General features: G+C 43.8%; 1 protein-coding gene across 1 annotated transcript; it reads left to right on the forward strand.

Moving 5' to 3' along the window:
- The first annotated feature begins 11234 nt into the window (after nucleotides 1-11234).
- LRRC14B (leucine rich repeat containing 14B) lies at nucleotides 11235-15045 on the forward strand. Its single transcript, XM_056344147.1, has 2 exons — nucleotides 11235-12139; nucleotides 13647-15045. Exons 1-2 carry the CDS (start codon nucleotides 11235-11237, stop codon nucleotides 14290-14292), a joined length of 1551 nt encoding a protein of 516 aa, XP_056200122.1. The 3' UTR covers nucleotides 14293-15045.
- Nucleotides 15046-15206: the final 161 nt, after the last annotated feature.

The raw sequence follows: 15206 nt of genomic DNA on the forward strand, positions 1-15206 counted from the left end.
CCCTGCCTGCCTTGCCAAGGACGTTGGTATGTGGGACCCTCCTTTCTGCTGAGAAGCTGCTTGAGGATGGGGAGCTGGGCATGGCCTCATTTCAATGTGTGGTTATCAGAGCAGAGATGCTGAGGGGGTTGGGGTCTGGCAGATGCGGCAAGGATGCCTGCAAAGTGGCATAGTGTCTGTCAGTGCATTTGTCCCTCCAGCCACCCTGAGCTCTGCATCCATGCCCTTGGCTTCAATTTTATGACTTTTGCTCTCACAAGTAAAACAGTCTCAAACCTGCCAGAATCAGATCCAGGCTGCTGTGATTTTTTTCCTGGCTTGTGACTGAGGTTTTGGGGCTGTGCTGTGCTGCTTTCTGCTGTGGAAGAGCTGAGACAAGTGGCAGGCGTAGATTAGCTGGACAGGGCTGCCACAGATGCTCTGAAAGCCAGTCCAAGGGGACTGGGCTCTGTGACAAGTCTGAGAGTAGCAGCAGCTCTGAATGAGCTACGGAAGGAAATGCCAGGGATTTCGAACTCTGTCTGGAAAGACTAACAGACATCCTGCTGGGGAGCACCGATAACCTCATCACCCGCCTGCTCTTGCCTCTCAGTCTTAATTTTTATCTCATTAGAGGGAAAACGGGTTATAGTTGTTTCCATGTTATGTCCTTGCCAAGTTGTGCTTGGGTAGAAATAGTTATGAATGAGGCAAGCAGGGTTATTTTTCCCCTTAAATCCTGCTTTCTATCCATGGCAGCTGCCTGTACTTCCTTTGTTCTTTTAAAAACACCCACTGGTTTCTTTGGGAGTGTCTGGATCCCTTCTCCTTGGTAAGAGAGACAGACGGAGCTGAGAGATGTGCCCCCCACTGCTTTCAGAAATAGCTCAGTTCAAATGGGTATCAGGCATCGTTTGCTTCCCCAAGCTTTGGGGCAACTTCTCCCACTTTCTCTTTTTCCTCCTATTCCTTAGACGTGGTGATGGTAGGACAGCTGAGCCATGTGCTGCAGAGAATCAGGCTGGGCACCACTCAGAAAGGTCAAACAAATTAAATGAAACTGTATTTGGACAGCAAATATTTTTGTGATAGGACAGCCCATGCTCTTGCTTTAAGAGTTCTGGTGATGGTGGGGGATTCACTGTGACATTTGATTGCTCTGCCTCCAAGGATCATAAGCCCCAGCTGTAGCCTGTGGCACACCACAGCCATGGAAAATACCTTGCTGGGACTGGATGCCTCATTATTTTCAGCTGCACTCACAACGCATCCATCCTGGTGCTGCTGAGATCTGAAATGGCACTTTGTGCCCTACAGCCCTAAATCCCAGCCACTGCCTGGAGCAGGAGTGCTGGCTCCTTGGCTGGCACACGTCGGCAGGCTCCACCGGCCTCCAGCTGGGTGATGCCAGTGCAATTTGCCACAGCTGGAGACCTCATCCCACTCCTCTGGATCTTTCCTTGCCACATGGAAGGGTGAGGTGCTGCGTCTGCCAGTGCTGCGTGGAGCATGCCTGGGGCCAGCCCATGCCTTTCGCTTGTGGGACTGGAGCTGCTGGAAAGGGAAGGGTGTTCTGACTGGGCCACAGAGCACCTGCTTGAGTATGGTGGGAACAGGCATGGAGGCAGGCAAGTGTCTTCTGGAATTGCCCAGGCTGCCTTGGGTCACGGAAGAGCTGTGGTTTGTGTTAGTCCCAGGGCAGGTTGGTTGTGGTCCTAAGCTGCCCCAAAGAAAGCATCTGAAGGGAAATCTAAATGTAGTGGGCCCAGTGAGCTCCAGATGTGGAAGGCCCATGTACACAAGTCCCATACTGGTGTACTCCTGTTGCAGTCAGTCCTGATGTCTAGGGAGAAGAGCTATGCCTCATACTTTTAGGGATGACTCTTAAGAGTGTCAAAAAGCAGCAGTGCAGCAGGGATGTCTTTCCCCTGTCCCAGTTTCAGCTGGGACAGAGTTAGTTTTCTTCCTAGTAGCTGGTGCACTGCTGTGGTTTGGATTTGGTGTGAGGTTGTTGCTGGGTAGTGTTTATGCTAAGTCAAGGACTTTTCAGTTTCTCAGGCCCTGCCAGTGAGAGAGCTGGAGCAGCAGGGGAAATTGGGAGGGGGCACAGCCAGGACATTTGACCCCAACTGGCAAGGGACATTCTGTACCATAGGACGTCATGCTTAGTACGTAAACTGGGGTGAGTTACCCAGAGCGTATGGGATCGCAGCTCGGGGACTGGCTGGGCATTGGTCAGCAGGTGGTGAGCAACTGCACTGTGCATCGCTCATTTTGTTTTTTATTTTCCTTGAGTTGTATTTCTCTTTCTGTTTTTGTTACCTCCCTTTCCATCACTACTACTACTATTACTACTACTACTACTTATTACTACTACTAGTAGTATTAGTGTTATACTTTATTTCAATTATTAAATTGTTCTTATCTCAACCCACAGGTTTCACCTTTGTTTTTCCCAGTTCTCCTCCCCATCCCACCAGGGCAGGGGGGCAGCGAGCGAGCAGCTGCCTGGTACTTAGTTGCTGGCTAAAGGGATGACAGTCCTTTTTGGCGCCCAATGTGGGATGTGAAGGGCTGAGATGACAACAGATCTAACCAGACTGTGTTAAATTAATGTTGTAAGCATTCATTGTATTGGTTTAATGGTAGGTGTTTACAACGTTGATTTGTTTGCTCTCAGAGTTGTTTGGCTTGCTCTCAGAGCTGCCTTATGTCACACCTCACTTGCAGTTTTTGTTCCCTGTTGTGCTGTTTATCCCTTCTGGTGCCTGGGCTAAGGTTATCCTTTTGCTGTACTTTGTAATACTGGCTTGTGATATGACAGAATTGCTGGTCATGAAACTGATCCGGTATGTGTACTCAGCACTGCCATCACCCCTGTACTTTGTGAGTCATCTAATGGGAACTATTAATAATCATACCTTTTGCCTTTTCTCCTCAGAAAGTCAGGCTATGGAGGCAATATCCTTCCACATCTTCCCCTTCCCTGCCAGTTTAATTACAGTAGTGTTTGAGAACTTTGAAAATTCTGAATGTCCTTGGGATGTTGAAACCAGCATAATCCTATTGCTAGGAATGCTGAATGCATTCCCAGTCTTGTTTAAGGTTTAACAACTATTTAAGAACACCATCCAGAGGTCTGCTCCGATGTTGCATAGTTATGAGTGGCAGGGTGTGTGGGATAGCATGACCAAGTACCCAGAACAGTGAGCACTGCTAGGGTTTCGGAACTTCACCCCTGAACAAGTGCAGAATCCAGAAAAGCTAGTTAAATATTTGGAAAAAGTATGCTGTCACCCTGGCAATTCCAGAGAGGCAGGTATTACTGCAGCGTGCTGGGGCCTGGCCTGTTCAACACTATTCAATGTCCTCAGAGTGAAGAGAAGGTCCCTGGATCTGATGGCAAAGTGACAGGCACTGTGGCTATTCCAACTGCAGCAACAGGCACCGTGGCTGTGCCAATCCCCATGACAGAGGCTGCGGCTGAGCCAAAGAACCAGCTCGTGATGGTACCAGTTGCCCCTATACGCAAGAAGAAATGGATATGAAAGTCAGCTCATTTAGCAAAGGATGAAGCAGGGCCATCACAAGAACAGGAGGAAAAGGCGAAGCAAGAAGTAACTACCAAATCCCAATCCCTGAATGAGCTGTGGCATATGCGAAAAGATTTCAGCTGTCATCCAGATGAGCGCATTATCACCTGTCTGTTTCAATGCTGGGATAACAGGGCTAATGGTTTGGAATTAAAGGGTAGGGAAGCCAGTAGGGAAGCCAAACAGTTAGGATCACTTTCTAGGGAAGGGGGACACAAGTCCTCAGCCTCTGGAGGCAACTCCTGTCAAGCGTGAAGGAAAGGTATCCCTTCAAAGAGGATTTACATGTTGCCCAGGCAAGTGGACTGCAATAGAGAGAGGTAGGTGTCCAGTACCCAAGGGAACTAGCCATGCTGGAGATTATTTATTATGACCTGAACAGTGTGCACTTACCCACAGATCCAGACAAAGTCCAATGCACACAACCCACTTGGCGGAAAACTTTATGGAGTGCACCAGCTTCACATGCCAACTCATTTGCAGTAATGGGCTGGAGAGATGAAGTGGTACTGATGGTGGGTGAAGTGGCTTGCCAGCTCTGGGAATACAAAGACAACATCTCTTCCTTCCTTGGCTGTGGAGAAACTGGTCCAGGAACTCAAAGAGGACTGATCCTATTCCCCACCTATACATGTTAACAGTAAGTGTCCTTCTGATTAAGAGGGAGGATACAGGAGGTACACATCGCGGGGTACTCTGTGGTTTTACCAGCGTAACCATGGAGAGGACATGAGGAAGTGGGATGGAAAATCCACCTTAAACCTAGAGGTACAGGTATGTGAATTGCAAGGAAAACCCATCACAAATGGGGGTTCTTCTGGAAAGGCTGCTGCCCCAGCCTCCAGTGGGCAGTTTTCCAGGCAGAGTGGAAGGGCTGATCTTACTCCTGGTCCTCTGGAAAGGAATTCTAATCCATTTTTTAAAGGAGTAAGCGGAGGATCCTATGACCAGGACTCGAGGGGCCCTGCCTCCAACGAAGTGGAGAAGAGGGACGACTGGGCTTGCTGGACTGGCATGTCAGACCCACAGGGATACAAGGCTTTAGTAGATACCGGTGCACAGTGTACCCTAATGTCATCAAGCTATGCAGGGACAGAACCTGTTAGTATTTCTAGAGTGGCAGGGGGATTCCAACAGCTATAACTGTACTAGAGACTGAAGTGAGCCTGACTGGGAATGTGTGGCAAAACCTCACCATTATGACTGGCCCAGAGGCTCCGTGCATCCTTGGCACAGACTATCTCAGGAGAGGTTATTTCAAGGACGCAAAAGGGTACCAGTGGGCTTATGGTATAACTGCCTTGGAAGTGAAGGAAATTAAGCAGCTGTCTACCTTGACCGGCCTCTTTACCAGTGCTTCTAAAGCTGGCAAGAAGCCCAAATTTTTCCTCATATAGTGTTAAACACAGGTGAGAATTCAGTTAAAGTGTGCAGATAATCGTGCAAATGACAGGTTCAAGTGGTTGTTTTAATTGACAAAGTTGCTGTAATGTGACTATAGTTGTTGTCTACATAGCTTAATTTCTAGCCTGTTTTGATTTTTCCTCTTAAATATTCACTCCATTGCCTTCTCTAGTATGTCTGGACTACTACCTTGATGTCTGAAAAAGTTAATAGGTTTCTGCTGACAGGAAGTTATAAATTTTGGTAAGGTTCTTGACTAGGAGGCTTCTTTTAACTGGAAAAAAACTAATGGTAGAAAGGAACTTATTAGCAGAGAAGTAGCAAGGACTAACAGCATCCTCTCTTTTTTTAGGAAGAACAGATTGGCATGTATGCGTTGTATACCAAGAACAAGACACAATCAGATTCCCTGCTAACCAGCCATGGAAATGCCTTCTTCAAAGTAGTTACTATCTAGTTCCTCGCTTCATGTAAATTATGTGATCATTACTTGTTGATTTTATCGTTGCTTAGGGAACATAGCTTAGCAGCACTTACCCATTTCTGCTACTTCTGCAGAATAAGCAACAGAATCTGTGGCAGGGGTCCTCAAACTCTTTAACCAGGGGGCCGGCGCAGATGCAGTGGCAGGCAGTCATCTGCGGCTGCTTGGTTTCCCCCCCAACCCCCGCCGGGGGGGCAGGGGGGGTCTGTAAATACCGGGGGCCAGATTGAGGACCCTGGGGGGCTGTATCTGGCCTGCGGGCTGTAGTTTGAGAACCCCTGATATGGGGGATAAGATGAAGGAATGAAGGTATGCAGCCTGCAAAGATGTTTCGGTTGGTAGTTTCTTGTTCAAGGCAGGCAGACTGCTCCCTGCCAGAGCGAAACAGATCTTACATAGCTTAAGCCAACAGAAATTGTCAGGTTTAGCAAGACACACAGGAAAGCAGCAAGCGTGTGAAGTAGCAGCTTAGTGTTTCCACACCTTGGAGTGATGCTTGTTAAAGAATTTGGTTGCATGTGCTTTACATGCAAGCTGCAGTATCATAAATTGATTCATTATCTTTTATTGGTTCTGTGTTGTCTGATGATGATTTATTTGGGAGAGAAAACGTATGGGCTGGAAAAAGCCAGGGAAGTACCTGAACTTCAGGCATATTTGAGGGCTTGATCTTTCCTAGTATTGATGATCTCAGATATGAAAGGGACAGACTTTGCCCTGTTAGCTGAAAGACAGAGAATTTAAATATCAGTTTTGAGAGATTAGACAAGATAACCATGCTTGTTTAACACTTCCTTCCCTGGAGAGAAAAAGGGAGCCTCAGTGGTCTGGTAAACTTCTCCTTCAGTCTCCTGCCACCCTCCATGCTTTAGTATTGCTGCTTATCTGACCCCTTGGTAAAGCAGTACTTTGATTCACAGACTAATTTTCTGTTGGCTTAGGCACATTGTGAGATGTCATCATGATTTTGGAAATAAACACCCTCTTACTTTATTAATTCTTACTGTACGGTATTGCTAATCCTGTCTGTTCTGCAGTCATGCATACTGTCTCTTAGAAAAAAATAAGGCAAAATGAAACTTTAAAAACTCAGTCTTGCCTGTTCTCCTCCATCAAACACAGAAGCCTTAAACAGGGAAATGGGAAACAAAATATTTCTTGAGTTTTAAGCCTTCTCTACAAGCAATAAGAAAGTGTAACTTTGTTCCTTTCTGGAAATAAATTGTTAATTAGCAGTTAAATGTTTCAGTTAGGAAAAGAAGAATATTTAAGAAGTGACCTGAAGGTGCTGAAACCTCTTGGACAAATTAATGCTGTGAAGATAGTCAAGGGCAATCCTTAGTTTATATTAGTTGTCTCACCTTATCAGCACAGTACCTCTCCATAAACATTACATGTCAAGCAGCGTTTCATGATCCTTCTTCTCTAGGCACACTGCTCTCTAGGGTTTCTTAATTAGTTGTTATTCTAAGGATTATAACTTAGAAACCTCTGTGGATTCTTTCTTTGTTGAAGCCTTAGCAGAAGTGTCCTTTAAGTTCCATGGGAAGGGGAGCGTAGAAAAGGAAGCTGTCATGGTTTAACCCCAGCTGGCAACCAAGCACCGCAAAGCTGCTCGCTCACCTCACCTCACCCAGAGGGGTGGGAAGAGCAGTCGGAAAGGAATGCAAAAATCGAGGGTTGAGGTAAGAATAATTTAATAAATAAAGCAAAATCCATGCACGCAAGCAAAGCAAACCAAGGAATTCATTCACCACTTCCCATGGGCAGGCAGGTGCTCAGCCATCCCCAGGACAGCAGGGCTCCAGCACGCCTAATGGGGACTTGGGAAGACAAACACCCTAATGCAGAGTGTGTTCCCCCCCTTCCTTCTTCTTCCCCAGCTTATATACTCAGCATGATGTCCCATGGTATGGAATGTCTCTTTGGCTAACTTGGGTCACCTGTCCTGGCTGTGTCCCCTCCCAATGTCCTGTGCCCCCCAGCCCTCTGGCTGTCAGGGCCCAAGGAACTGAAAAGTCCTTGACTTAGTATAAACATCACCCGGCAACAACCAAAACCATCAGTGTGTTACCGACATTGTTCTCACACCAAATCCAAACCACAGCACTGCACCAGCTACTGAGAATAAAATTAATTCTATCCCAGCCAAAACCAGGACAGTTCCCTGGAAAGGGGGGTGTAGAACGGGAAAGCGTAGAACCCTACAAAGTTTTCTAAGTGAGTGATCTTAAAAATTTTGCATCATACTTCAGCCAACTAACTTTTGTTAGCCTGTGCCTGTCGTTTGAAACTGAAAGTCACTACAAATTGTAGCTTGCCTGTTCCACATTTTTGAAATGTGGACGTCTGTTTTCACCACTAGAGGTCGGCACTACCTTATCTGATACTTGGCAACTCGTTTTCTGAGCTGTCGATAAAGCAGATGCAAAGTAAATTTTGTGCATGCTGGTTGAAACCAAAGCAATAACTCTACAGCTCTTGGTGACCTGTGTTACAGTACCCATGTACAGTGAAGGTGACCATAAACTGAACGCTGAAAAATATTTTTTAGATTCCTCCCAGTTACTTTGAAGATAGGTAAGACTTATTTTTAAATTTAACCATTATTTTTTTTTTAGCCAGATCCCACTGAAAAATGTTTTCTAAATGCTGCCAGTTCAAGAATGGAATATCGCAGATACCATCTTATTTAACTGAGAATTTTCTGTACCTTGTTGCCTTTGCAAGGGTACAACACGCAACATAAATCAAAGGAGCTGAAGGGCAAAGGTAGATGCAAGAAGATTCACCAACATCAGTGCAGCTGTACGCCTGTAAGTACTATTACTGGCAAAAAGCCAGTCAATTTTTATTTTGTCTATCTTTGTCATCTTAGAAAAATGGCGATATTGAACTAATGCTGAGGTCTCTTTAAGGTCCAGATCCTGCGAATGTCAAACTGCTTTCCATGGGATGAGTAACTAAATTAAACTATCAGTTGCTTACTGCAGCATTTTGATTTCTTTTGTGTTGCAAAACTGCCATGTTTTGCTTTGTGTCACAACGGTGACATAACTGGGTGTCAGTACGGTAGGCTTCGTCTTTTAGCTTCTTACACCATACAGTGTTGTTTTACACTTCTGTGGTTGACGCGTTTAAAAATCCATCTTTTAGAATCGTTTCTGGAGAAACTAGATTTCAACAAACAAAAAAGTCCAATGAATAAAGTTGTCAAATTATTTTTTTTTTCTATCTGAGTTTACTTAAAGCAAGTCACTAATTGAAATTTCTGCCTTACGTTTTTGCCGAGCGACTTGCTTGAGTAACAAAATAGATTCTATCCCACCTTAACTCATGGTATAATACGTTACATGAATGCCAACGTTTACCTTTAAGTTATTTTGTTGGCACTGTTCTACCATGCTGTGCTGCTTTTTTCTGGGAAGGGTGATACACATTTGTCAGTAAGATTTCTCACGACAGAAATCTAAGCCCAGTGTGAGGACAACAGAGCCTGACCTCATGAATCTGGTTCAAACAGCTGAGATCACATTACAGGAATAAATCACATTGACTGTAATCCAGCAGAGCTTTTGAGGTAGCATCTCTTCTGGCTGAAACAAAACTGTTTGATAGCAATGCACTCTGTTCTTTCAGACCAACTTCTCAGATCTGAAGACCTTATGAAAGAGTGTCCAGATGCAAAAGATGTGAATGCACAGGAGAGCATGAACACCCAAACCATCAGTTCTGTTAAAAGCCCTGAAAATCAAGCAAACAGTCCCTTCTGAGCACCTGTTACAGTCTGTCACCAGCAAGACTTCACCACCGTGTTCACTGTCACACCAGCTCCTACAAACTGGAGCTTGAGACAGGGCGTTTCTGCCTGTAGAGCTATTTGTGACATTCAAATAACATTTGTATGCAAATAAAGACTATCTCGAACAGTTAGGGAAAAGAGCAAAATGGAATATGATCCAATGGGATAGGCACCCAAAAGAGGCAGAGACTGAATATCAAAACTGAAGAGATTCTCAGTTAATCAGGCACAACAGACACTGCAGGTTCAACATTAGACAAAAATACCAGTGATTTTAACAATGTATTGCAGAGCTGATGCAAACTGGAGGTAAAGGTTGCATGCTCCTAAATGAGTACTAGTGAGTCAGAGCAATTAGCTCTTCAAGCTTAATTCCCTTATGCATGAAGTCTAAAGTAAGGTGCAGGCCTATTTAACTTATGATAAAAATCCCTGTTGTCTCAAGGGAGCAGTGGCAGCAAGATCCCCATAGTGTTTGATCCCCTGACATTTGCAAGATTCTGTGAGGATAAATAAACTGTATGATTTAAGGATATTACATGACTTCTGGATCCTGCAAGTACATGAACTTACAATCAAAGCTAATATCTGACATCTAGCTACAGTTGGATACAGCTGTGCATTACCAGCACTTCTGTGTATGTGTTCATCTAGACAGAGAGAAATACGATCCCGGCAAAATCAGTTTTGGAATTTCAGAATAGCTGACTGCACTGCACGCACTGCCTACACGCATATATGCATGTACACGAGTATGATTGGCTGAAGTCTGCAAATTCAGTCAAGGAAGTATGCAAAGTAGAAGGAAATATTACTGTTACTAAAAATAATAGTATTTTATAACGAGACAGAAGGAAACAGGAAGGCACGGTATAAACCCAGATTCTCTTTATGACCCAAATATGCAGGTAGAATAACACTACTTTTCCCAGCTGGTATTTGTTTTTTATTAGGAACATATATAGATCTGTTTCATATATGTGGCAGAAAGGGGCTCTTCTTTTTGGATTAGACCAAGGCTAACATGCTAGCCAACATGGAGCCAAGGACAACATACTCTACTGAAGCATTCTTCTACACAGCCCATACCCAGAGACTGCTTTACTTGATCCTTCTTCATCCCAGTCATCGGTAATGACTTTTATTCACTTTACTGACCGGCCAGCTTAAACCATGATTTTTTTAACAGGAAAGATCATCTGTTGCTCAAAGCAACAGCAATGGGATGCTTGTCTGGGAAGTTATGAGAAAGTTCCAAGTCTGTGCTCTGTCTCGTTCAGCTTGTCTTGTACTTAACCCTCAGTTTCCTATCACAGGCAAGTGTCTCCATCACTAAGGCTCTGAGCTCTTCTAGAGCCTTGTGTCTTTTCCACTGGAGCCACAGTATTTAACTACTCCTTGCTGATTGGAAGGGGACAATAGAGGGAGGGACATTGTGTAGCTCAATGACTGTATCACCTCAGTCTTTCCTTATGGCTATAATTGTTTGAAGAATCTTGATGCTAACTGAGAAACCTTCCCCATTGAATTCAGCATGGGAACCCCCAGTGTATCATTTTTCGTACAAGAAAGTGGAATACAGATCGTGTTATATGTTTAAGTTGGAAGCCTGAGTGCCTTTTTGTATGGCATAGGAAAGTTACAGAAATATTGTCATGTATGTGTGCTGCCCTGATCTTACTGTTCCTGCTGGGCAGTGGTCTGTACTTAGCTGAGTTAGCTTTGTTATAAATATGAGGGTTTAAATGAATAAATCCTCTCTGACCAAAGATCTCACAGTTAATTACTGCAGAATCACAGTATAGCTCCAAAATAGAAAGCAGAGGATCAGCATGTTCATTCTGCCTTCCCAGCAAGGCTTCTGTTAGCAGCAAACAGCAGCTGCAAATAAAAATAGAAGGTAATAAGCAACTAGGAGCTTTAGTTAAATGCAAAAGTCACTCCTCGTGACAGCAAGGAGCGCAGAGCAACAATGAAGTCTCTCCGATTCATTAGTGCTGAAGCATTCGTGTCAAAAGCAGAGTTTGCCAGAAGGAGTCTCAGCAGTGTTGCCCATAATCTTTTTCCTCTTCTTTTTAAAGCCAGTTATTTACTGGAGCAAGGTGATGTGATTCATGACTTGGTAGAGAACTGGCCACTTGTTGACTTCAACATGGGAAAACTTTTGGGAACTACTGTGGACTACAAGGAAGACCTGAGCCATAGAACATGCTTAGTATGCTTGGAAAGCTGTCTGACCGGGCTGAGAGACTATGTGCTGAATCATCCTTCTCCCTACGTGAAAAGGTTGAAAGTGGTTGACCTGACGGGTATAAAAGATGTTGAAGTTCAGTTTTGTGAGTGTAAGAAGACAATGGGCAGGTGGGCCAGGACACAGCTGCTCTCTAAGCTTTGTTTAGAACTGCTGCTTCACCTGCAACACACAGAGTGCAATCCAGGTACCTTTGAAATCAGTATTGATGTGCTAATTGACTTGTTTGTTACAGAGCGGAACTATGAGCTGGTAGTGCAGGCCCTGTTGAAGAAGTGCTATTGTCCACTGAAGATCTGCTGTGTGGCATTAAGATCTGACAACCTGGCTTTGCAGAAATTCTTCTATATCATAAAGCTCACTGATCCTTCTTTGTTGCGCAAACTGGAAATAGTTCACAATGTTCGCTTGGAAATGGAACACTTGGAAATACTCTTCAACAGCATGCACTTCCCTCTATTGATGTCCTTGACCTTGCCAGCACGAACATTTAATGTGCAGAGGTTCACAGCTACAGATGAACGGATGCTTACTAACATTGGAGAAAAGATGGGTGAAATGACGCAGCTGACGGAGCTGAGCATGCCATTTTCTATACTCACAGGAAGAATACAGAAACTGCTCAGGTAATTTGGTCATCCTGCTTCCAGTCAAACCGTAAAGAACAGCCCTTTGTGCCACCAGCAAGCTGAGAATCTGAGAATAAGGGGAAGTGAGTATATCTCAGGGGGTGTGTGAGAAGGGACAGCAGGAAGCTAGGAAACAGTATTTCTTGGGGAGAATGGGAAGCCAACATATACCTAACACACATAGAAGACCTGGCTCTTCCAGAGCCCATCTGATGAGTATGAGGAGAATATAGTTTTCACTACCACGTAAGAGAGGGGTACACCCAAACATTTTTGATTTGGCACATTCTTGAGCTTAGACCTCAATCAGCTTGGGCTGGCCTTTGGTGCAAGAACTTAGCCATATGACAAGTATTTTTTCAGGGTCTCTAGTGAATTCTTGTCTTCTAAAAAAACAAGCAGTAAATATACTGATTCCACAGATACTGTATTTTTAGGTAGGCAGGGGGGATAGCAGACTGATTTGAGACTTCGGTTTCAAATCTTTTATGTTTGTTGTCTCTGTTGACGTCAAGGGAAGAGAGATCTGATGCTTTTCTGATGCAAATTAAACTAATGTATGAATATTCATGATTAATTCCTGGGGAAAATTGGCAATTCTTTAAAAGATAACAAGTTGCCAGTGAACAGTGTTCATATTTGAGCAGGAAATAAGTTAACTGTGGGCTTTTCAGAGCATCTAAAAAAACCCAAGGCAGACAAAACTTTCATCCAGACAAATAACCCTGATCTAAAATTCCTCCTGTACAAAAAAGACGTTTAATTTAAAAGTTGTGAATGGCACACTGCTTATATTGATGGAAATAAATTACAAATTTCTAACCTTGATCCAGCTGAGGTCTGTGGCAGAAGTCTCACTAAGATTTAGTATGTGTGAAAGGGTTCTCTTCATTTTCATCTGTCAGAACTATTTTATATTCAGCTAGAATATTTGCACATAATTTCAGGTACACTTCTTACAACCTTCTGCTTCATCAGAAGGTCTCTTTGCAACTCCAGAACAATACAGCGTAACCTCTTGAGCATTTAAAAACAAAACTAGAAACAAAAGCAGATGTCTTGTTAGAATACTGATCGGCTTTCATATTGGAATTAATCCTTCCTTAGAAATTATCTAAATCTCTGGAATTATAAGAGGTTTCTACAAGCAGCAACCACCAATGCTTTTATGGTAGTTACGATCTGCTATTAATCCAGCAAGTAACAGACTCCTGTCAACATACAACTGGTTACAGAATAGACACAGAGAATGTTACCAAGTTAATCCCCCTTAAAACAACACAGCTGGAGTCATGTAAAGTAGGAGCTAATTCATGGAACTGATTTCAGGAGGGAAATATACTCATCATTGTTGGCACATGCTTCTGTTTCTCAAAAGAGTTTAGAAAGAATAATGAATGTGGCAGATGGTTGTATTCATAATGTGGATAGTTGCATGAAATCTTGTAACTGTAGCTTTTCAATGTTTTATGCCTTAAAAGTTTTTCTCTCTTTTATTCTGCAGCCCACTAAAAACTCCACTGAAGATGCTGGATGTTTCTAACTGCTCATTGAACCATGCTGATATGGCCTATTTAGCCAACAGCTTCCATGCTAATCACTTAGAAGCCCTGGACCTGAGTGGTCATAATATACCTGACCTTTACCCATCGATATTCTTTAAGCTTCTCAGCCGTTCCTCTTCAGTGCTCAGGAGTCTTACCTTGGAGGATTGTAACATCCAAGACACTCACGTCTACATGTTGATATTAGGTTTAAGCCCTTGCCAGAGACTACAGGAGTTTAAGTTTCTTGGAAACCCACTGTCATCCCAAGCACTTAAACGTCTTTTCACATTTCTCTGTGAGCTGCCAATGCTGAAGAATGTGGAGTTCCCAGTTCCAAGGGACTGCTACCCTGCTGGCATCACCTACCCGATTGATGATGCCAGTCTCTGCAGATTTGACCACCAAAAATATGAAAGTGTAGCAGAGGAGCTTAACCTTATTTTACTCCAAGCAAACAGGGAGGATATGAAGGCTTCAACTCCGCTCTTTGGCAGTTATGACGCAGCTGTTCAGGAGACGAACAATGAACTGGGAGCCTACTTGATCAAGTCCTTCAAAGAGACTTTAGAAAAGTTCACTACTTCTCTTAACAAAATGAGTTAAAGGTGTGACACAATGGTGATAAGAATGTTCTGTCAAATCGGGAGTTAATTTAGTCTTTTCTAGAACTGTGCCTTCATTGATCAGTCGAGTTTTCTTTAATTTCTCAGCTGAATTTACTTCTGTTTAGCCTCTGATCATCTGAGGTATTTTAACTATGCTGTATCTATTGCATACACTTTGCATAAGCGCTGCTTGCTCTCAAAAGAGGGGAGGACACTTAACAGCTTATTATTTTACACAAAAGGAGTTTGTTTCTCAGTAAGACAATAGGTGTCTAAGCCTCGCCGATTTCTTACACGGTTTCCTCTGGATTTGGCAGTGAGGCTTGCAGCCCTACAGAAAAGACAGGAAAGTCCTTTCCCAAGTCCAGCAAGATGTCCCACAGATTGCATGCTTATCCTCATTTATGACTCCCTAAAACAATTTTTGTTTTTGCCTTTGGCCTTCTGAATTCACCGGACTGTGTTTTATCCAGTACATTCCCAATAGTGGGGATGTTTACGTGTCCCTGTGCCTATCTTTCCTCTGCAGAAGCAAGAACGATAAACATCCTTTTGCATGGGGAATTAAGGAGTCTTTTTAATACATTGTGCTGGTGAGGAGTAAAGTTCCATACCGAGAAGGCAGAAAATCAAATTGTTGACTGGCAGGGGATTTCTCTCCACTTCCCCCAGCAATACCAAGCAGCCTATGAGGACTCTGCTGAAGCTCTTGCCAAGCGTATTTTACAAAGGTGTACCAGGACAGAGCTGCACAGCCATGCTTGCACTGTCAGTAGCAAAGTGCCTCAAGCTGTTCCCTTTGTTGTACCCTGCTGCTTTCAGCTGCTTTGAGAAAGTCTGGGACAGTGGTAATGATGAAAAAAAGACTAGTGTTGAAAACACGCATAGAAAAATGAATCCAATGCCAACTTC

This window comes from Falco biarmicus, chromosome 6 (assembly GCF_023638135.1).
Source record: "Falco biarmicus isolate bFalBia1 chromosome 6, bFalBia1.pri, whole genome shotgun sequence".
NCBI classification, from domain to species: domain Eukaryota; kingdom Metazoa; phylum Chordata; class Aves; order Falconiformes; family Falconidae; genus Falco; species Falco biarmicus.

What these genes read in the sequence shown, in the direction of transcription:
- LRRC14B (XM_056344147.1), top strand. Translation starts at nt 11,235, where the DNA reads ATGAAGTCTCTCCGATTCATTAGTGCTGAAGCATTCGTGTCAAAAGCA. An exon ending in AGAATACAGAAACTGCTCAG is followed by an intron (nt 12,140 to 13,646) that starts GTAATTTGGTCA and finishes TTTATTCTGCAG; the next exon opens with CCCACTAAAAACTCCACTGA.